At 37.1% G+C, this 23,655-nt stretch overlaps 1 protein-coding gene across 2 annotated transcripts in view; it reads left to right on the top strand.

Annotated features, from left to right (window-relative positions):
• The window catches only part of CCDC18 (coiled-coil domain containing 18), a 28,574-nt gene extending 5,485 nt beyond the window's left edge, over positions 1–23,089 (top strand). For both annotated transcript variants that reach the window (XM_054213105.1, XM_054213106.1), the window contains 19 exons: positions 232–328; positions 1,082–1,203; positions 5,828–6,137; positions 7,490–7,590; positions 7,700–7,860; positions 8,522–8,742; positions 9,556–9,666; positions 10,468–10,599; positions 11,317–11,451; positions 12,025–12,102; positions 13,573–13,689; positions 15,062–15,229; positions 15,697–15,839; positions 16,304–16,467; positions 17,267–17,480; positions 18,054–18,153; positions 19,338–19,454; positions 20,244–20,388; positions 22,959–23,089. In XM_054213105.1, coding sequence (XP_054069080.1) covers positions 232–328; positions 1,082–1,203; positions 5,828–6,137; positions 7,490–7,590; positions 7,700–7,860; positions 8,522–8,742; positions 9,556–9,666; positions 10,468–10,599; positions 11,317–11,451; positions 12,025–12,102; positions 13,573–13,689; positions 15,062–15,229; positions 15,697–15,839; positions 16,304–16,467; positions 17,267–17,480; positions 18,054–18,153; positions 19,338–19,454; positions 20,244–20,384 — 2,632 coding nt within the window. In that variant the 3' untranslated portion in view covers positions 20,385–20,388; positions 22,959–23,089. The remainder of the gene's footprint in view (positions 1–231; positions 329–1,081; positions 1,204–5,827; positions 6,138–7,489; positions 7,591–7,699; positions 7,861–8,521; positions 8,743–9,555; positions 9,667–10,467; positions 10,600–11,316; positions 11,452–12,024; positions 12,103–13,572; positions 13,690–15,061; positions 15,230–15,696; positions 15,840–16,303; positions 16,468–17,266; positions 17,481–18,053; positions 18,154–19,337; positions 19,455–20,243; positions 20,389–22,958) is intronic.
• Positions 23,090–23,655: the final 566 nt, after the last annotated feature.

Genomic DNA, 23,655 nt, shown 5'->3' with positions numbered 1-23,655 from the left:
TTTTTACATTCTTAGTCTTACTGGAATTTTGTTTATGTTAATATGCAAAAATGACATTTAAGATTAATTTATGCCTCATGTGAAACTTTATTTATTTAGGCCTTGGAAAGTTGGAAGAGGAAAAGAAGTTAACTGGAGCAATTAATTTAGTAGTTGTTTTTAGTAACTGGAGGACATAGTTACATAATGACTGAAATTTGTGATTTTTAAAATTGGTATGCTTCTTTGCAGAGCAGAACAGCAAAGAAATGAAGCTTTGTTGAACACAGAGGAACTGACAAGAGCTTTCAAAAAGTACAAAGAGAAAATGACTGAAAAATTAGAAAAGGTAAGAGTTTTTTCTTCACTTGTTTTTGTCATGCTATTAGGATTTTGCTTCTTTCAGTAAGCTGGGCAGCAAACAGCAGCGGGTTCACCAGTGGGTCAGTTTTTTTTCTGCTTGTTGGTGGCAAAGTCCTAAGAGAGGTGGGACAGGGTACGCAACTGTTTATGGTGATAACTTCAGTTATCCGGTTTTAAACTGTCTTCACACAACCTGGACAGCCTGCATCTTTGAGGTATCCTAATACTGCTGCTGTTTCTTCTGTCTTTTGCTTGCCAGCTGGGAATTTTACATTTTAAGAGTATATATGATCCCTTTTAAAGAACTCTTTTGACTCGATCTGTGTAACCTGTTAAATGAAACATGAGCTAGAGAAGAGCTAAGATGAAAATGAAGTCATCTCTCAAAGTTCCAGTGGTCAGAATTGTTAATGCTTCCTGCCTTGTGGGAGGAGAAAATACATGCCTGAGACAGTTAGATCTTACAGAGAATATGTATTTGACTAGACTTCTTTCCTTCTTTCCAACCACAAATATGCCCTAAAATATTAAACCAAAATATTACTTTTTTTCCCCAAATGGCAGATTAAAAAAGAAAACTTTGCCCCTCTCCTTTTCACAACAGTGAGCAGTGACCTACAGGCTTATCAGAACGAAAAAAAGAAACAGCTTAGTGTTTATAGTATTCTTTTAAAAAAGCCTGTTGGCCATGGAAGCTTAGATTATTGTTGTACAGTAATGAAAAAAATTGCTTTTTAAGGTTAAAGCTGAAGAAATAGTCTTGGGAAAACGTTTAATTAATTGTGAAAAAGAAAACGAGAAGTTGAATGAAAAGTGTGTCAGCTACAGAAAGGATCTAGACATCCTAGAAGAGCAATTAAGGTAACGCAAAGGCTTTTAAAAATCTCTGTACACTTATTTGAGAATAAATTGCATGTTACAACTGTCACTGTGAACACGCTGCTCAATTCATGTAGTTCAAACCAAATCAGGACCAGCATCAATGAACACTTAAGATCAATATCAGCAATACAACAGACAAACCGTAATACTAAACAGGTAAAAAATATTAGCACACACTTACAAATTTCTAGATTCTGTTCTGTAACTAATCCTTAAAAGTTCTAATCCTGCATGCTGCCACATACTCACGGTAACAAGCAATACCCCACCAAGCCTTCTGGGAGCATAAGTTCCCTTGCTCGCACACTGCTTCTGCGGGAGATGTGGGAACTGTGACTTTATGTATAGCTGTTCTGCTGCCTGCAGCCTGCCGATATACCTGCCAGTGAGAAAGCACCCTGTGAGTTCATTTACACCACTAGGTATGAGTCCCTATTTGTTGCACACCATATTGTCAGTCCCTAGCTAGAATGAAGGATTCACTTGGCATCCAATGGGGAGGCTGCACTCAGGCCTGAACAGAGGTTGTGACACTGTCTGGAACTTCTGGCAGTGTCAAACCGGGTTTTGACTGCTACTCAGTTTCAACTCCACGGTCCTTTCCCACTGTTAAAAAATTTCTGTGCTGCTTGTATGTGTCTTTTTCAAGCTGAACCTCACTTTGTTTCAGAAGTCTTTTAGTAATTCCCTCATTAATGAGGGAAGACAACTATCAGCTGGTTGTCTTTAGCATTATTAGGTTTGGATGAACATCTTCTCGGAGAGTTTTGGGTATCCTGTTCACACGCGTTTTGGGTATCCCATCCTCACCCACATTCCTGTATTAACAATTGTTCTTTAGGCCATTTTGGCAAGGGTGGGCAGCGTGTGAGTGCCCTTACCCTAGCTTGAGTCTGTTTAATGGCTCCCTTGTGCTGATGGGGGTCTTGACCCTAGTCTGCCCTCTTTTCTCTGCTAACTTCCATTGGGTTTGGCACTCATCCAGGACCTTTGCCAAGCTAATTCAGTTTGCGAAATCAGCATGTACTTTAAAGAGTGAATAACTTGTCATGGCCTAAAAATGTAATTGTCTCACTGTACAGTCAGATATGAGGGGAGAGAAGAAACAGGACCCCTCTCTCTCTTGTTAGTAGCAGAACATTTGACTAACTCAGTACTTAGCTTCCTCCATTGTCAATTTAGATATAGTTATGTAGTTATTTCCTTCTGTTCTTAAATTATCTTAGCTTCAGCAAGCCACCTTGATCTCTTTCCTACCAGTGACTCTGCTGGTAGTGCTTAAAACTTTATTAGAATCATAGAATCTTCATGGTTGGAAAGGACCTTTGAGATCATCGAGTCCAACCAAACAACTTACAATCTCTGCCACTAGAGCATGCCCTGAAGTGCCACATCTAGATGTTTCTTAAACACCTCTAGGGATGGTGACTCAACCACCTCCCTGGGCAGGCTGTTCCAGTGCCTGACCACTCTTTCAGTAAAGTAATTCTTCCTAATATCTAATCTAAACCTCCCCTGCTGCAACGTCAGACCATTTCCTTTGGTCCTGTCATCATTCACCTGGGAGAAGAGGTCAACACCCACCTCTCTACAGCCTCCTTTCAGGTAGTTGTAGAGGGTCTCCCCTCAGCCTCCTCTTCTCCAAGCTAAACATGCCCAGCTCCCTCAGCCTCTCTCATAGGATTTGGTCTCCAGACCCCTCACCAGCCTGGTAGCTCTCCTCTGGACACCCTCCATCACTTCTATGTCCCTCTTGTACAGAGGGGCCCAGAACTGAACACAGTACTCGAGGTGAGGCCTCACCAGCGCCGAGTACAGAGGCACCACTGCTTCCCTACTCCTGCTGGCCACGCTATTCCTGATACAAGCCAGAAGGCTGTTGGCCTTCTTGGCCACCTGGGCACACTGCTGGCTCATGTTAAGCTGGCTGTCCACCAGAACCCCCAGGTCCTTTTCTGCTGGGCAGCTTTCCAGCCACTCTTCCCCAAGCCTGTAGCGTTGCTTGGGGTTGTTGTGACTGAAATGCAGGACCCGGTACTTGGCCTTATTAAACCTCATACAGGTGGCCTTGGCCCATTGATCCAGCCTGTCCAGGTCCCTCTGTAGAGCCTTCCTACCCTCAAGCAGATCAACACTCCCACCTAGTTTGGTGACATCTGCAAATTTACTGAGGGTGCACTCAATCCCCTCATCCAGATCATTGATAAAGATATTAAACAAAACCAGCCCCAAAACTGAGCCCTGAGGGACACCACTGGGATTGGCCAGCAACAGGATTTCACCCCATTAATCACAACTCTCTGGGCACGGCGATCCAGCCAGTTTTTAACCCAGCGAAGAGTACGCTTGTCTATGCCATGATTCGCCAGCTTCTTCAGGAGAATGCTATGGGGGACGGTGTCAAAGGCCTTATCAAAGTCCAGATAGACAATGTCCACAGCCTTGACCGCATCAAGAAGGCGGGTCACATGGTCATAGAAAAAGATCAGGTTGGTTAAGCAGGACCTCCCTTTCCTAAACCCATGCTGGCTGGCCCTGATCCCTTGGCCGCCCTGCACTTGCCATGAGAGCTCACTCAAGATGATCCTCTCCATGATCTTTCCTGGTACCAAGGTCAGGCTGACAGGCCTGTAGTTTCCCGGATCCTCCTTCCGACCCTTCTTGTAGATGGGCGTCACATTAGCCACCCTCCAGTCATCTGGTACCTCCCCTGTTGACCAAGATTGTTGATAAATGATGGAGAGAGGCTTGGTGAGCTCTCCCGCCAGCACCCTGAGTACTCTTGGGTGAATCCCATCCGGCCCCATAGACTTATGTACGTCTAGGTGCAGAAGCAGATCATTGACTACTTCCTCCTGGATTATGGGTGGGTTGTTGTGCTCTCCATCCTTATCTTTCAGCTCAGGAGGCTGAACACCCTGGTGATAGCTGGTCTGACTATTGAAGACGGAGGCAAAGAAGGCATTAAGTATCTCAGCCTTCTCCTCGTCATTGGTTGCAACTTCCCCCCCCGCATCCAGTAAGGGATGGAGATTCTCCCTGGCTCTCTTTTTGTTGATGTATTTATAAAAGCTTTTTTTGTTGTCCTTAATGTTAGTGGCCAAGTTGAGCTCCAGCTGGGCTTTTGCCTTCGTAATTTTCTCTCTGTATGACCTAACACGATCTCTGTACTCCTCCTGAGTTGCCTGTCCCTTCTTCCAAAGGTGGTAAACCCTCCTTTTATTCCTAAATCCCATCAGAAGTTCCTTATTCATCCAGACTGGCCATTTTCCCTGCCCTTTAGACTTGCGACACTTGGGGACAGCCTGCTCCCGGGCCTTTAAGATTTCCTTCTTGAAGAGCGTCCAGCCTTCCTGGACCCGTTTGCCCTTCAGGATTGTCTCCCAAGGGACTCTCTCAACCGGTGTCCTGAACAAGCCAAAGTCCACCCTCCGGAAGTCCAAGGTGAAGGTTTTGCTAACCGCCCTCCTTACATTGCTACGAATTGAAAACTTGACCATTTCATGATCACTAAACCCAAGACGACCTCTGACCACCACATCTCCCACTAGTCCTTCGCTGTTTGTGAACAGTAGGTCTAGCAAGGTACTTCCCCTGGTAGGCTCACCTACCAGTTGTGTCAGGAAGTTATCTTCCATGCACTCGAGGAACCTCCTAGCCTGCCTGCTCTCTGCTGTGTTATATTTCCAGCAGATACCCGGCAGGTTGAAGTCTCCAACCAGAAAAAGGGCTGGCGATTGTGACATTTCAGCCAGACGCTTATAGAATACTTCATCTGTCTCCTCATCCTGGTCGGGTAGTCTATAGCATACTCCCAGCACAACATCTCCCTTATTTCCCTTCCCCTTCAACCTTACCCATAAACATTCGACTTTATCATCACTGGAATCTAGCTCTATCCAATCAAAACATTCCCTAACGTACAGTGCCACACCCCCACGTCTCCTTCCTTGCCTATCCCTTCTGAAGAGCTTATAGCCAGTCGTTCATCGCAGCATTCCAGTCACGACAGTCATGCCACCACGTTTCCGTGATGGCAACTACATCATAGCTGTTCTGCTGCACAATGGCTTCCAGCTCATCCCGTTTGTTGCCCATGCTACGTGCATTCGTGTAGATGCACTTGAGCTGGGCTACCAATTTCGTCCGCGTCCTTGGCCCTTTATCCCTAGGCTCATTACTAGCGGGCCTGGTTTTATCCCCTTCCCCCTTAGATTCTAGTTTAAAGCCCTGTCCATGAGCCTTGCTAATTCTTGGCCTAGTACCCTTTTCCCTTTTTGGGATAGGGTTTTCCCATTCTTAGCAAGCGGGCCCAGTGTCCTGCAGATCAAACTATGATTAAGTAGCTTAAGAATGAGTAGTAGTTTATTCTTTCCTTTTGTCTGTTGATAGCAGTTTGCATCTTGGTCCTTAAGAACAGTGTAGGCTTAGTAAAGCAGTGAAAACTTTTCTATCCTTTGTAAAGAGCTAATCCTAGATTTTGACAGGTAAACTAGTAAAACAGTATAGCTATGGTGTGTTCTCCTAGTACTTTTAATAATGAAAATCCTAGTCTATTTCTCTATATTAAGCCATACCTTTTAAATGGACATACTTTTTTTAGGCAATTAAAGGAAGAGAATCATAGCACAAAAGAAGAAATTAAGACTCTAGAGGCAAAGAACATTGAAATGGTATCAATGCTGACTCGGTCTGATCAGAAGATCATTGAGCTTGAGAATGAACGTAGTGAAAAGGAAATAGTACTTAAAGAGAAGAATGCTCTAATAAGTGAAAACGCAGAGCTGAGAGCACTTACTGCACAGCAACATAACCGCTTGAAATTATGCCATCAGGAAATTGAGAATTCAAGGGAAGAGCTCAACATACTAGAAACCATTATTTCCCAGTTGTCTCTAAGTACATCTGAAGAGGTACTGTAACTGATACATCCTTACAAATTGTATTATGTGTCTGAAACGATTCTAACCAACATTACATGGAAATCCTGTTCTTGAGAAATAATCTGAGTAAAATATCTTTGGTTTTCAAGATGCACGGGTGAAATGTTTTCTTAATTTAAATATTTTACTTTTGTCTTCTCATTCAAGAACAAGGAATAGGTGCTTTGAAATGGATTAACCAGCAAGCATTTAAAATTACACTTTCCATTTCTATGTTTTATGTATTAATTGCTCAGATGTAGGTATATTATCTAAAACGTGATGATGTCCTATTATATGATGCTGAGCTGCTTCTCAGTAGAACAGTATGACATTTCTCATACGACAGACACATTGTGTCACACAGCCAGAGTTGATGTCTCAACCTCAGCAATGGAGAAATTAGAGCAGGACAGATGTTTATAGGAACGTTTTGTTGCTGGGAAAGAGAAAGGTACACCTTCCCTGACTGCAAATGAAATGTTTTATCAGGATGAACCCTGGTTTATGACTCTGAAGCTTGTGCTGGTGAAGTTTATTGCTAAACTGAGTGATTGGAAGAGTCGTGTAAAAAACCAAACCAAACAAAAAACCAACCTAAAAAAATCCACCAAAAAACCCACAAACCACCACCACCAACAAAAAAACCCCAAAAAACTACGTTTGTGAACTGACTGGGGTTACTGTAGAAATTGTAGGAAGGGCTAGAGACACATATGAGGTCAGGAGTACAGATTGCATCAGGTATCTTATTTTTGAAGTATATGTGAGTAGCTGTAATGAAAACAAAATCAGAAGTGAGCTTTCTGTGTGATTTTGGAATTGTGAAGGTGACCTCTGCTGAAGACAATACAGTAATTTTGTATAAAAATTATGTTTTGGCTTCTTGTGATCATACACGTTTATTTGGAAGATTAATGGAGTATTTAGAAGCCTTCTGTAATTTGAGGAGAAAATGGTATTAAATGCAGTCATCAAAATCTGAAAGGAAGCATGATGTGAGAAGTTCAAAATGCGCAATTACTGATAGTATCTCCGTTTACTTAATTTTTCACAGCAAAAATTTTCATGCTTCAGTTCCTGTATAAAGATATCTAAAAGAATGGGCTCAGTGTCAGAGGGCCCTAATGCCTATAGTTTCTACTAGTGTGAGACAAACCTGCAGCGTTCTGCAAGCAGTTCCTTGAGAATAATTTTAAAGATCAAGTTATCCAAACTTCTAGCATCCTGGCATATGTGTCTTGAATTTTATATGCTAGTATAACACATGAATTAATCATGCTGTGAATCAACAAAAAGTCAATTTTTTTTTTGATTGATCTTGGTTTTTCCTTAACTTTTAGTTTAAATGGCACGACTTGAAACACCAGCTATCCGGTTCCTCAACAAAGGAAGCTCCCTCTGAATCTTGTGAATCAAATAAACCTTTGATTGCAGACCTAAGGTATAACTTTCTGGTTACTGAATTGTGGCAAGAATAGGCAGGTAATAAGGTAGTATTGGAACTAGCATGTAGAAAGAATGTTAAATAATTGTCTCCTCCTTTATAATAGCATTAAACTGTCAATGAATGAAGCAGAAATTCAAAACCCTCGTGCAAACTTAACTGTCTGTAATGGAGCTGGGCATCTTTCTAATGATAATGAAGGACAAGAAAATAGCAGGTTATGTGGCCTGGAAATGGAGCCTGTCAAATTGATCAGAAGTCAAGGAGGTAAGCCTACCAAAATAGCTGTGCAGTTCTGTCTGATTAATACACAGAATAGGAGGTTTTTGGTGGGGTTTAAATAGTTTTTATAGTGTTTTTTTAAATATATCTCTGTGAGCTAATAGTTATGGTTTGGTTGAATAGGGAGCATTTTGCCACCTTGGAATTCTGGAAATTGTCATGTTCTCGGGACACGATATTCTTCCTTTTGCTAGTTAAGTTAGTTGTTCAGCAATACCCAAGCTACGAGTTGTGTTGAAATAGAGCCGTGTATTTTTTTCTCTATGCAGGTTATGCTAAGGTGTACACATTTTCTTTGATTCTTTTCTCCGTATCCTGCTGTTGCAGGATTTCTGCAATTGCTTCTGTGATTACTGTTAGGACTGCTCCATAAAATTACTTCAGGGCACCTATATAATGATGCTGTCTTCAATTTTTTTGTTTGTTTGACAGGGTTTTTTTTGTTTGTTTGTTTGTCACAGCTTTCAGTTACATTACAGGGAAAAAATAAACAGTCTTGTCTCTGAATACTATATGTGTTAGTTCAATACGTTGTCATTAAATTATAATTCTTATATTTCTTCTCACTTTGGTTTGTATGATTATTTGCTTGAGTGCTGGTTTGTATGTTCTTTTATAAATGAATCTTTATTTTTTCTACTTTGAGAGAGGAGAAAATGTCAACAGTTGGAACTCATCAGCAAACAATTTGAAAAGGAGAGGCAAAGATTCCGGAAAGAGATAGAAACGTTACGCACTAAACTGACAAAAGCAGAGGATAAGAATTCTTCTTTGAAGACCAGCATGGCTCAGAGAGCCAGTCAGTTTCAAGTCATACAGGAAGACCTATTGAAGAAGGCTTCAAAAACTAGTAGCTTAGAGAGAGAAGTAAGTTTTTAGCAGCACTGAAAAAATACGTCACTTTTTATTGACTTCAGTAATCAAAGATAGTTCAGACAATAGTTATGGAAAAACTGCAATTGCCATATTAACTTTAAAATATGGCGTATTTTAGAAAAATTGGAAATAAACTTTTGAGCAAGCAGAAAAGCTTAAAAGCTAACAGCCTTAATTTGTTAGTTGTCAGAAATCTTGTTTTAAAGCTGATGTAGTTAGTGGGCTTTACTACTACTATTTTGGTTTGTTATGTGGAAAATTATGCACAGTCTTGTTGCTGTGGTATGGTTGAATTAATGTGTAACCTTAAGAAATTGATGTTGAAGGAACAGTTGTATTTTTCCTCATTAAATGTTAGTACAGTTGCCAGAGATTAATATCATTACCAGAGTCATGACAGAAATTAAGCTTCAGGTTAACCACTCTTCCTTGGTTGAATAAGTTAAAGTCCTGATGTTTACATTCTGGTGCTAGTGTTTTTATAGAATTCCAGCGTAATAGGATTTGCAGCACTTCCTAATAATGGCCATAAATGTTATAGATCTGTAATAGTTAACTCACTCATATGGCACTGATAATTATCATGGATTGGATACATTTGAGGTAAATTGTCCTGAATTCTTCTCTGCAAGTAATAAAGTTTAATAGAGCATACAAAAATAAACAAACAAACAAATAAATAATTAAAAATACTAGGAAATAGCAGTAGCTGAAATGACATTGGCGGTAAGAATGTATATACAAAGAATAGAATAAACCTGAAACAGTTGTCTTCATGCTGGTTTGTGGCATACTTAATTTCAGATAACAAAGAAATCTTCTCAACTTTCTGCACTTGAGAAGCAGTTGGAAGAGAAGACTACTGCTTATTCAGCTGCTGCAGCAAGAAATACTGAGCTGGAACAGGAACTCATGGTAAAATGCTCTGAGTGAGAAACTACATTTATGTAAAAAGACATAAATGGAGATTAAAGTTTAAGTTAAAACAGTATTATTCCATGTATTCAAAATGGATAGACTTTCAGATCTGCTAAACAATCTGTGCAGTTTTTAGACAGTTTTTAAAAACTGAATCTTGTTTCAAATAAAACATCCCTTTTTTCCTGCTTTTGGACATGGGAAGTTATTAATGGACATGTTACTTTTTCCTTGTGGTGATACGTGCAATGAAAATCTGGTCCTATTGAAATTGATTGTAGCATTGCCATTTGTTTCAGTGAAATGCATGTAGACATGTGAATAAAAAAGTCTTCTAAATGGTAGTAAGTGAAGAAGGTGACCTAACACTTGGAGCACTGTGAAGTCTGGCCTGCGTATTAGGTAAACTTTTTTTGAGTTTTGGGAAGAGGTCTAACGTTGCTAGAAAAATAAACTATTTATGCGGTCCCTTTCAAATGGAAACCTGCATTTTAAAGATTCCATCTATCCATGTGAACGTGGCATTCATTTTTGTCTTTGTCAGAACCTCCTTGCTCCACTGTGCCAGTAGTCCACCTTGGCAGACACCTTGTCTCTGTGTAGTGGCTGCATTTAGCGGCATTCTACACCTATGTTATAGTTGTGACATCCTTTGAGATGAAACATGCTGTGTATAACTTCAGCATTTTCTGTGTTGTTGTTTTATGAAATCTAGGAACTCTATCATCAAATAAAATGCTGTTTATTGTCATAGCTAAATATTTTTATTAAGTCCTTTTTGTTGTTGCTGTTTCCTAGGGAAAAAACAGACGCATTCACGAGTTGGAAATGACTATCAGCGAAGAACATGAGCAAATAATTTCTGCTTTTGAAAAAGCAAAGTTGGTTCACTTGGAGCAGCACAAAGAGATGGAGAAACAGATTGAACTAGTAAGACCTTCCTTGTGTGCTAGTATGTATGAGTGATACAAGTTACTTGGTAACTTTTTTCCTATGTTAATTTCTTTGTCTTTTTAGTAATTTTGAGGCAGATGTCCAATTAAAAAGTTATATCTTCTCCCTGCATTTCCTGATTTAATTTTTTTAGTTAATTTTTCATTTAACACTACACAATATCATGATTTCCCTCTGAGATATTTGTATCCTGTTTTCTGCTCAACTGAAGAGAAATAGGGCCTACTGGGGTTAAACCATGACAGCTTCTAACAATATTCTCTCATTTGCTGAACCTCTGCCAGCCTGAGCCTTATGAGCATCTGTGTTCAGGAAGAACTGGTGGGAAGCTTTTCAGTCTTTACAGAAGAATTCTGTTGCTTCATGTGATTAGAAATATAACCATGGCTATTTCTATCTGTTCAAGAAGCTTGTCATCTTTTACTAAAGAATGTATGCATGGCTTTCTGTCTTGGCTGATGACAGGCAATTACACTCTGACTGCTCTCATTCTCTTGATTCTCCTGTTGCTTTAAAATATTAAAGTTTGGATTTCTCTATATTTTTAAGACTCTGCAATACTGCTAATGGCAGGATTGTATTTACTTTTCATTCTTAAAGTGATGAGTGAATAGAACTGAATGACATATTTAGATGCACAAATTCCCTGAAAAAGCTTATTAAAATAATAAACCTTTAATTACTTATGGACAGCTTCAGACACAGCTGGAGAAGAAACATCAGCAATTCACTGAACAAGAGAAAATAATATCTATTTTGCAACAAGATGTTATACATAAACAGCATCACATTGAATCATTGGATGGGCTGCTGATAGAAAGCAGAGAGGTAAAGTTGTCTCTTGACTTTCTTTAACTGCAAATCAAACAAGTGACCAATGATGAAAAGCATATCCATAAACACATGGGAGAAATTGAAGAAAATTAAAGATATTTATGGTTTTGCGTCTTAATTCTTGTTTGAGTAATTGACTGGATCTAGTGTAGCCCCAGCTACTACTACTATATATTGTACAAACTTTAATGACCTTTTTCATTATTTTTTGTCTCAGCGTTCTGTTTATGCCTCTGGTTTGCCCCTTGGGCTTCTTGCTCTAATCAAAGGAAAGAGATCTGGATAAAGAACAATTGTATCTATTCTGCACTAGGTGGAAAACCAAGAATGTTCTCTTATGGCAATGTTTTATTCTTTTAATAATTCCTGCTGCTGCAGAATATGAAGGGACACCTGTCAGGAACCAAACTCACTTCAGCGTATGTTGTACACAAATAGAGTATATAAGCAATTGTGTTTTAAATAGACTGATCTATTTTTTTCCTGTATTCTTAGTATGAGCTTTTATTGGTTACTATTACTATATTTACGTTTTGTTGTCTTGAATAAAAATATATGTACAAACAGGAAATGGAAAATCAAAATATCAAGAAAGATCAAGGACTGAAGGTGCTGAAAAGTCAGTTAACAGAAGAAACAATCAAAGTTAGTAAGCTCTTTGTAATTTTCAATTAATTGTTTTCAAGTTTGCAGTAATGGTGTATTTCCTTTTATCCTCTACAGAAAAACTATATTAAGGCTGCTTTATAGAAATTTGTCTCATATAAATATTTCAGAAGTTATTAGCCTGAAGTCTTTGCATTCTTTTTTAATTAAAAGAAGTATGGTGAAACCTGCAGTAAGAGATTATGCAATGCATAATTGCTTTATAAAATTACTGTAGTTACAAATCAGGCAGATTTGTGCTTGTTGTACTCTAAAAGTAAAAAAGTTTTCTAAAAAAGATAATGTTCTGTAGGTTTTTGCTCTAGATATGACTTATATTTTAGACATACGTGATATTATAATATTGGTCATGTTTCTAGCCATCTATACCTCTTCCTTGTGTTTGCCTGATAAATATTTTCCATGCAGGACTTGCAATAGTATTTTAATAAACAGTTGCCATGGGGTGATTTATCACAGTCAGGTTCCAAATGATATTAAATCTTCAGGATATCACTAGGAGAAGATACTGGGGACTTAGCATGCTCTTTCTGAACTTGTATTGGACCAGTTTTCTATCCAAGTGGCTTTGTAGTATTTGGGATGTTTTCCAGAGATCTAAAATTAGGACCTATTATTGCTTCTTTTCAAAAAGCTCTTGATTTGGGTGGGGAGAGAGTTGTACAATCCAATATGGTTTAGAAAACTGGTAGCATTGAAAGAAGATATTAGCCAATCTGCAGCTAAATTTGCCGTAATTCTTGTTGTTGAGAAAAGTCTTAGCATTGAAACCAAACAGTTAAGTTTACTATGGCTTCAGACGTCTGGGGGCTTGTTCATTATGATTTTTATCTGTTCAAGATTATAAGAAATTTTTTAGAGATTACTCAAATTGAAATTAATAGTAAAAGGGTAAAATAGATCAACAGTGTTGACATTGCTAAAAGCTTTTCCTTTCCCTTTTGGTAGACCACAGACACTGTCTATCAGTGCAGAAAGGAAAAAAATGCTGTTTAGTAGCTTTCTGAGAGGAATTTTATTAAGATCCGAATATTATTTTTGAAAAACACTTGCCACAACTCACATGTGATGCTCATTCCAAATTTATTTATACAATTCTATATGGAATAAAATGTGGTGGACTAATGGTTTGGTATTGGGCATATGTTTGCTACTAGCTACTGACAAATTCTACCTACTGACAAATACTAGAATATCTTCTCTTGACTGATAGTCTCATCTGATTTAAACACAGTCTAAAGTATTGTAATTTAATTTCACAAATAATTCTAATTTCTGAGTACTGTTACAGTTTTTAAGCTTATTATAACTTCCATGCCTGTTTTAATACTTTAGAAAAAAATGTAGCATTTCAGATGTTTTACACAAAGATGTGTTTTAACACTTTTTTTAGACTAGTTAATAAAAACTATACCATGCAATTTTAAGTAATCTATTGCATTCCACTAGGTGAGACAACTTGAGTCAGCACTAGATGTATGTAAGGAAGAAGTTGCACTGTATTTGAGTCAGTCACAAGAAAATAAGGAGATGTTTGAAAATCAGCTCAAAAAAAAGTCTGAAGAGGTAACAGCTTGTTTTAAAAACTCTTCTGTATTGCAGAGAACACTTGTTATGATTTAATCATGAATGATTTAATCTAAAAGTTTGTCTGTGAAATAAGATACAAAACATTTGCAGCAGCAACTGTGACTAGAAGTAATCTGGGAAAAGACTATATATTTTGTGAGGGTAAACAGGAAAATCATAACTAAGGAACACTGCATAAGCTCAGGGAAAATAAGTACCAAGATGAATGAATTGTTGAGAGAAGTAGCAAAATCAGAATTAAGTGAAAGAAAGCATTATCTTGGAAAAAAAATGGAGAGCACGCTATTGCAATATAAACTTCAGTGCGTGTAACTGACTTGTGTTTCAGGTACACCCTTCTTCCCCCCTTGATGGGGAAGAAGTCCTGGGCATAAGAAAGTTTTTACTTCAAGCCCCTGAGTTTTATCGTAATTTCCAGTACAACATGAAAGCAAGAAATAATTAAGTTTAAATATTATTAGCATGAATTTTTATTTATGGGTTTGACTAACGACATGAACTAATTCTCATAGTAGGCTGTTCATGTCAGTGCTGCCCTGCCTGCTGAGAGATAGGCTTTAGTCAACCAGAGATTATTAGACCTTCGACAGGAGTAACTGGATGGAAACCTATAGCCTGTGTTAGGCATAAGCCTGTGATATTTACTGCTGCTTTCTAAGCCCTAAAATCTGTTGTTGTTATACTGCATATGAAGAGACCGGATGCTGTGTGAAACTCAAGGGTAGCAAGTGAGGCTTTGTAATTGTGAGCAATGTTTTCATACGTAAGTGACAGTCACTACTTCCACTTTGTGGTGAGCAGTTAGTGATATTTTTTTTCTTTTTTTTAAAGAACCTTTCCTTTTTTCAGAAAATCCTTGGCATTCATCACTGAGAAATCAGGCCATTCAACATGCGACAAGTTAGGCACTCAGAATTCCTGGTTTTTATTGGCACAACTATTGTTATACAGGCAGGAAGAAATAAAGGGGGGGACTGAGAACAAAATCTCAAGGGGGAAACAAGGACTTTGTGAGAAATAAAGTAAGAGTAGTGACAGAAAGAAAAGTAGTTCAGTAATTTAGAAATGAAAAATCTTTGTTATATATGTTTTTAAAATATTAACTAGTTTAGGTATATTTAGAAAGCAAGAAGTCAAAAACTGGGGCTGAGAAGTTGCTTCTTTCCTCACTTTATAAAGCATAATGAGATGTGTTGTGTACTGTTGAAACTGTAATGCAACTAAATTCAGAGACAGACGTTTTATTGAATCATAGGTATAATTCTGTGCTCATTAAGAATGAAGAGAATAGCTGATGCAAATACAAATAAATATGTTCTATTGTAATTGAAAATAAATGTCTTTTCAGGTTCATTATTTACAGAAAGAAATAAAACTAAAAGATCAGAATATTCATGACGCAAGTGTACAAAATATTCTCCTACAACAAACTTTGCATAATCAGCAGCAAATGTTACAGCAAGAAACTATTAGAAATGGGGAGCTAGAAGATAATCAAATTAAACTTGAAAAACAGGTAGAGTATGGTGAGAAGTCTCTACGTACAGACAGACAATTAAATGCTTTTATATATGTTTTTGTGATACCTTTAAAATCTGAATATTTCTTTGGTAACTGTGTTGATAGTTATTGTTTTAGATATATCTAAAATAGAGTTTAATGGTTTGTTTTGTCTTAAACCAGGTTCTGTGCTACTGGAAATTAGCTAGCATAAGAGTGGCTAAGTACTTGGAAAAACCTAGACTGCAATTAAGGAAAGGTGTATTGAAATTCAGAAAGTTGAATCTTGTTATATTAACTAGAAATACATATATTTGTCTTTCAAATGCAACTACAAAGTTCTAGTCTTAAATTATATAAAATTTTAGACTATAAAGCAATCCGTGTGTTAAAACTCACTATGTGAGTTGCAAGACAAGGAAGTTTATTTCCTTAGTATGTAATTTAAGAGTACCAGCACTTTTTAAATGCCGTTTTAAATAGGTATCCAATTTGGAACAAGAGCTTCAGAAGCAGAAAGCGTATGCGGAAGATGAGTTGAGAAAGGCAGAGGAGAAACTTCGCCTAGCTGCTCAGGAAGCAGATTTAAACAGACAGAAGGTGGATGAACTTAATAGTACAATCAGGTAGGTTTAGAATAACAGAGATATATTCTGCGGATAGACATATCAATAAGAAGACTGCGGTCTGAAATGGTATTCAGCTATGTAGTCATACAATTCAGTCTCAATATGAGCATAGACTGGAAATCGGAAGGGAAGTTTCTAACTAGCAGAGGCATGAGTTTCTGGTACAAACTTCCAACAGAATTAATACGTGTCCCGGCAACCTATTTAACCTTAAGATGGCGCTTCATAATGCAATTCAATTCATAAATATATCAAGTTGCTTGTAATTCTAGATAGTAGATTCTAGGAGGGCTTGTTAGTCTTAAAGAATAGGTGGTTTATTGTGAGAAAAGCCTACTTAACGTGACTTTTTTTAATTCCTATTTTATTCACAAATACTTGTCTTATAGCATGTAAGGAGATACGTGTGTCGCTGTTGTTATTACAAGGTTCATTTTGTTCTGGTTGCTTCTTCTCTATAGAAAAATTAAATTGGAGAGGGATCAGTGCAAGAATGAACTTACTGTTATGGAAAAAGAAGTAGAGCAATTAAAACGAGATGGTGAAGACAAAGCAACGCAGATAAATCAGCTGGATATTACTTTGGAAGAAGCACGATCAGAGCTCAATGAAAAGGCAAATGAGGGTAATTTTGCTATTTTGTTTCTCAGGCTTCCTTTTATCATGGTATTTCTCTATATGTATTGGATTAGAGATTTTTGCTTTTTCCCTTGTTTTATAATCAAGTACGCGAGAGTAAAAGTATTATAATTTTGATGGAGGGGTTGTTCTTCTTGTTTTTTTTAAAATGTGTTGGTAATTTCATATTTTTTAAAGGAAAGAAAAAAAAAAACCAAACAACTACACCCACACCCACAAACTTTTTTTTAACCTACCTTTGCAAATTCTCACTCTTGTGGGATGTACCTTTATCCCAAATGAAATGAATAAGTAGTTTTCCCTGTAAACTGGTAATGCAGATTCTTAGTGTGGTAATCAAACAAGACACATAGATTTAATGAGGGCATATGCTATATACAAAAATTCAGCTCTTTAAAACAAATACAAGTGAGTCTATGGGAATATCAAATTTTCCAACCCCTGCTCCTCCATTTAATTTTACCGTTATTTTAAACCAGAGGCTTACTACCAAAGCACTACATATTCAGTTACTATGTTGTCTCTGTACTTTCTCCTTGGCCAAATGTTTTTTAGGTACATCCTCATACTTGAAGTCAATTATAGATTATGAGCTGAATAAAAATGGCAAAGACTTAAGTCACATGAAAAGGTTGTGGTATAACCTCAGAAATCACTGCTTTTCTAGATTTTGCAAAAAATACTGAAAATTGGATATGACAAGTGCTAGTAGGCAGCGGTGTTGCATGAAGACCCCGACTTAACTGTTGATTAAACATTTTGTGTTTTGCGTGTGTGTAAAATAGTGAATGATTTAGAAGATAAGCTGCTTCAAAGTGAGACTTGCCACAGGGAAGCCTTACAGAAAATAGCAGAATTGGAATCCGCATTAGAGAATGCCCATGGAGAATTAAAAATCACTTTAACACAGCTTCAGGAATTGCAAGATGCATTACAGAAAGCACAGTCTTCTCTGCAGGAGAAACATGTTGCTATCATGGATCTAACAACTGAGCTCAGGTAAGCTGGTATCTTTTCCATTATGAAAACTTATTTGTGTTAGTTTTTCCATAGGAATAGTTTGGATGGTCTTTTTGCATCTTCTTAGCAGCTCTCTATAATTTTTAGGTGGCTTGTGGCTGTAAGATAACTTAATACAGTAGCTCCTCAGCTCACTTTTAATTTCTAGAAGTGGTGCTCCATTCTTTATTGTGAATTTTGTTTTAAAATCTGCTAAAATTATTTTCTGAATCCCAAAGTTGTGAAATAACTGTAAGAGGAATTACTTTTTTTTATAGTTAAATTGTCCAGTTCCCTTTCTGACCATAAATTAATGATACTTTCTTCTATACTTTTCTTTTTTAAGAACATATCGTTCTTATAACCAATTAAATAACTTGAATAATTAAGTTATTGGAAATTTCCACCTGGAATATAGTCAACATAATTCTTCCATTTGGGTTTGGTTTTTTTGCAGTCAATTAGTTGATTCACTTTTTTTTAAGTAAGTAATAGATCTCATGATTTTCAAGCTGGTACTTGAAGCTAAGCAACTAAATATGCATTAAGTAATTAAACATATGAGAATTGTAGGTATTGCAAGGGAGAAATTGAAGACAAAAACCAAGAACTCCTTGACATGGACCATGCATTGAAAGAAAGGAATTGGGAACTGAAACAAAGAGCAGCTCAGGTCAGATCACTTTAAGTATGTTACTGATAATTATCCTGTTATGTAGTAGATGACCTAGCGGACTTTTTATAAGTTTAATTGTCTGCACAGATCGCTACAAACTGTACTGTTAATATAGCCACAGTGTCAACCTCAAAATCAGCTCTAGGTTACTGAAGCCTTATAGTACCAGGAAAATCAGGCTGTGCTCCTCTAAGGGACCACAGATTACTGTTTTGATAGAACAGAAGCCTCATGCAAACCTGTGCCATAATTCTTCATTAGCGATAAAGTTATAGGACACCTGTTGTCGTCTTGGTGTTTGATAACACAAAGGGAAGATCTGCACTGAAGTGTGCTTGGAGATGATAGATTCCTTTCTTCGTTTGCATCAGAGCATATTTGATTAGCTTCTCTAAATAAGCAGCCTCTAAATATAAAACAGTATCTTTGTTGCAAATAAATTTCTGTAGCTCACTTGAAATATTTTCAGTCTTTTGGTCTGGCTTCAGGACTTGATACCCATCATGGAAAAACTATTATTCTGTCACTTATAATTAGCCTTGTAATAGGTACTTCCTGCAGGAGTTACCAGCCTTTGTATCCAAGAATATTTGAGATGTAGAGAGAAGGAGGGGAGGGGATTTAAAAAAAACCAAACCAAAACAAAAAAAAAACAAACCAAAAAACCCACCACACACACACAAAAAAAAACCCTAACAAAAAAAAAAAAAACAACCAGAAAAAAAAACCCACCCCAAAACCTGTTGAAGGAACTGGCACTGTAAGGAGGCCAGACCTTCCAATACACTCTTGCCGCAATACCCTGTGAGCGGCTCCAGGAATTCATCAAAGCAACAAGATTTTTATTGCTTTGGCAAAACTTGGTGCTTTCTAATAAGATGGATTAGTATGCTAAGATACTCATTACATTCCATTTAAAATGAGAACTAGGTTTGTGTTCTGTGTATCTGAAGGCCAAACTCAGTTATGGACTTTTTCCCCTTTTCTCTTTATGTTTGTCCCCAGCTTTTTAAATGAGACAGCTAGAGTGCATTTTTGTATTGACTGCCTGAGAGAATATTCTTCAGACTATGAAGGATTAGTTTCATTCCTTTTGCTGTCACATTTTGTAATGTTGCTTCTTAAAATCTGCGTACTAGTTCAAAATGAAATAACTCATTTTCTTCCTTTTTTACCTCTAGATTACACAGTTGGATATGACAGTTCGTGAACATAGAGGAGAAATGGAACAACAAATAATTCAATTGGAGTGCAATTTAGAGAAGTCAGAATTAGAAATTAAAGAATGCAATAAACAGGTAATTCTTGCTTAAGTTAAAAACCCAGTTTCCCCAACAAAGGGCAGATGATTCTGTGAGAAAGTCTGGTCCTAGTGCACAATAGCTGTCCGGGTTTAATCTAGAAGAATAAAACTAGTTCTTTATTGTAGGGAGAGGGAAGGGAGTACCTCAATGTACCAGCAAAAATGCTTTATGTTTGGCAATTAAAACTAAAAATTTTGCAGGGAAATACCAGTATAAAAATGAAAATGTATTTTTTTTTTTACTTGATATGATAATAGCTCCCAAACTGCTGTTTTAATAAAGAAAAATGTTGACAAAATAAAATAAGAAATGGCCAAGGGAATCCAAAGTCAGAGGTAATACTGACAATATTTGTGAGTTTTGTGTCCTGGTTCTGGCGGGGATAGAGTTAATTCTCCCCAGGCTCCGGCAGGGACACAGGTATTCCATGCTGTGTGAGCCATGCCTGCTCTGAGCTGCCGGCGGAGTGGGCTGGGGTGTCCCGGGTCCGGTGGGTGAGCAGCGGTTCGGTAATCGTGTTTGTATATTCCTGTATCCGTGTTACTGTTGTTGTTTTCTTGTTCCTTTTGCTGTTGTGTTAAATTGCCTTTGTCTCAACCCACGAGTTTTGCCTTTTTCTTCCGATTCCTTTCCCGTATTGGGAAGGCCTGAGAGAGCGGCATGTCATTCTTTGTTGTCGTCTGAGGCCAAATCACGACATTTTGTTTGGGGTGATTTTTGTTCTTTTGATTGTCCTGATTTCAGTAAAGTACCTGCTCTGATTTAATTGCATTTTCTGTTAAGATTGAGAGCTTAGAGAAGAAACTCCAGCATTCTAAAGATGAGCTTCGTGAAAAAGAGTTTGAATTGCTCCAGAGAGACCACGAAATAAATCAGCTAAAGAAAAAAATTGAAAGAAAACAACAAAGCCTAGAAGCTCTTTGAAAAGGTAAAATGTTCCTTGGATACACAACAAATTATCAATTTTTAATGCCATTACCGTAACTGTCTAGAAAGAACAATACGATGTCTCTTTAGAATAAAGAATTCTCCCCAAGTAATTGTATTCTGTATCATGGTGTTTGCTTAATCTTAATCCCCTAAAGTTAATCCAGTTGAATGATTTAAAAATTACAAATTTAATGGCACGCTTAATTGTCTGCTTTGTGGAGAAATTTGAATGTTGATTATCTTTAGTAACCTGATGTTCTGGCTATGGACATGGTCTTCTCAGAGAAGTCTTCTTTCTGTGTAGTCAGCAAAGGGATTTGATCTGTATTCTAGATCATGGGGGTTTGGCTCTGTCACAGCTGAATGTGAAGGTTCTTTCACTGCAAATTAAAGCAATGTCAGCACTTCCATCTTGATTTCTGTTAAAGGTTTTTTATGACAGTTGAGAAGAGGACAGTGCCTGCTGCTACCTTTCACACATCACTAACATATTTCCAACTTTTCCTAAGACTTTAGGAATGATTCTGAAGGAAGGGATTTCCTAGCTAGCCCCTGTACAACTGCTGACTAGACCCTTTCCAGACAAATTGCCTTGTTATTAATTTTGTTAAGTAATACCATGCAGGGGGAGGCCCAAGAATGTGATAAGAAAGGCTTTGAAAATAGGCCTACTCCAGTCATGTTCCTTTAGAGACTTGGGATGAAGGAAATAGAATTTCAAGTTTATTTGCATCGTAGTTAAGTAGATATAACACTGGATTTCAGAAGCATTCTGCATAAAATATGAAATATACTGCAGAGGAGTTCTGGCTCCACTTAGAATGTGATATGGTTGCTTCTTTGTTTCAAAACTGTGTATATTAACATGATGTAAGAAAATACTTTCTCCATTAGTAACACATCACAGAGTGACTGACCAATATTCCCCAGGAACTTCCTGTTCTAGTTCTAAAAACTTGATTACCTAATCTGTCTGGGGAAAAGGGTAGTGTGTGTGTGTGTGTGTCTGTGTTTTGCCTGGGGGTGTAGTCCATCTCATTCTTTTTCCCCTTAATACACTACCTTCCTTGCTTATTACAGGAAATATATTATTTCAGGGAAGGAATTGTTAGCTAGGGTTGATTTCTGTCCTGGTCCACTCTGCCCTTCTGGGACTCATGAAATAACCAGGTCACAGATTTTTCAGTTGCATCATTCCATATCTGCTGTAATCTGCAGTGAAGATCTGCTGACAATACAGCACTCTGCTACCTTTAGAAGTTGTAAGTATTCCAAATAAAGGAACTGGAAACATCTTACTGACCATTCAGAATGTCTTTTTCATATTTCTGGGAAATTGAAGCAATTCTCTTAATTTAGAAACAAACCAACCCAAAACCCAGGTTTGACTTATAGCAAATTAATCTTTTGTGGAGACAGTTCCTTACTGAAATGAGAAATAAAATGATGATAAAAATGTAAGTGAAATAAGAAAAAATTAGTGCTTACAAAGATTGATTAAAAAAACCCCCAATTTTTACATTTTTGTAAAAGTATACAAAGTAAAAAAAAAATTAGAAGTTATTGTAATAATATTTCATTCATTAGCTGTAAGCTTATTATGTGCTACTTATAGATGTTTGTGTACACTATTTGTAGCATTCATCATAAAGAATAAGCATCTAGCTAAACATGAATAGATACAGCATAATTACTTTTATATTTATAATTCACAGGAGCCATAGTGTAGTATGTGATGTTCCGAAATATTAGTGGCTGATGCGGTCTCTGTTGTGCCACAGTACTGGATAATGTAAACATAGCTGCTGTGGATCATATATTAGAGAGGCCATTTTGTTGATCTCCTATATACTCCTGTTTGGCTTTTTCTGTAAATGAATTGTCAAATAAAAGGTCCAGCATGTAAGCCTGTTTTTTAAAAGGGGGGTTGGCGTGGTAAACCTCTAGAAACTAGTAAAAACCAGACCCCAATGCCAAACACACTGTGTTTGATTGTGTTTATTTCTGTATACTGTACAAAATCCAGAATACTTACATTAATGTTGATAAGATTTTCCTCACTTTGTATTCATAGAAATGACAGACTTTTTTCCTCTTGATACTTGATACATTGATACTATTAAGGTTTTTACAAATTGCTAGAAACTTAAGTTGTTAGGAACTTAACACAATAATGCAGTTCACGTGAAACCTTAAGCTTTACACAGAAGAGTTATTTCAAAAGACAGTGCTCCTTTACACTGTACAAAATTTTTACAGGGATTTGAGTATGAAGATTTCTCAAAATATTCTGCATAGTATGTTGAAAAACTTATAAATTATGCTCATTTTGAAAGCAAATGCACTTCAATTACAAGAACAGTGAAGAAAAAAGCATTAATAATTTCAGTTTAGGGGGGCAGAATTTGAGAAAGAAGCCATGGACTTAAGACCTGCAGCTAGTTTTCTTGAATTTGTAAGATAAATCTTAATAATGAAAAGTAACATCTTGATACAAATGGATTTAGATATGGTAAATTGAGTGCAGAAGTTTAAAGGAAGGTTCTGATCACAGATATTTTGTTTCAGGAGCCAGAATTGTGAAGGAAGGAATGTTGCCCGTTGGACAAGCAGCAACCCAGGAATGCTGTTGCTGGCGTCATAATCATGCATTCAAAAAGGAAATTTTAACATTGCATTTGTAAATAATGAGTCTGGTTATTTGTGCTGATGCAAATGACAACCTTTTTTATTTTTTCAAGTGGTTTTGAGATTATTGCTTTGATATAATAACATCTTAATTTATTTTTGAGAAATAAATTTTATTTTTTAAGTATTGTGGGTTGCAGGAATCAATTTCAGCTGTCATTTTTTTCCAAGGATTTTAAACTGTACTTGTGTTTCACATCTGACTTCTAATTAGGAGCACAGTGGTGTTACCTTATTAACAATTTTTGTTTGGGAGTATTTTCCTTTTTTTTTTTTTTGTTACACATATAATGTTGCAGACACAATATCTTATTAAAATTGACCTGCTTATAAGATGTTTTAGGACACTGATTTGATCATAGACACTGTCAAAACCTGCTTGCTTTACTCCAAGCAGTATCTTTCAGATGCAAAGGGGTGTGGGGCAGGGCCATAAAGCTTGAACCCACCCCCCCCCCCCAAAGCAAAATCCATACAAAAATTGCCATTGATTAGAATGCATAGTTATGGTGCCATTTTAAAACACATTTATTTCCAGTTTTCATAAAATACTACACAATTCAGCTAGTAAAAATAA

This window comes from Rissa tridactyla, chromosome 8, assembly GCF_028500815.1.
Source record: "Rissa tridactyla isolate bRisTri1 chromosome 8, bRisTri1.patW.cur.20221130, whole genome shotgun sequence".
In the NCBI taxonomy this organism is placed as follows: domain Eukaryota; kingdom Metazoa; phylum Chordata; class Aves; order Charadriiformes; family Laridae; genus Rissa; species Rissa tridactyla.
The sequence above is the reverse complement of the archived record's forward strand: the minus strand, read 5'-3'. Positions and strand labels throughout refer to the sequence as shown.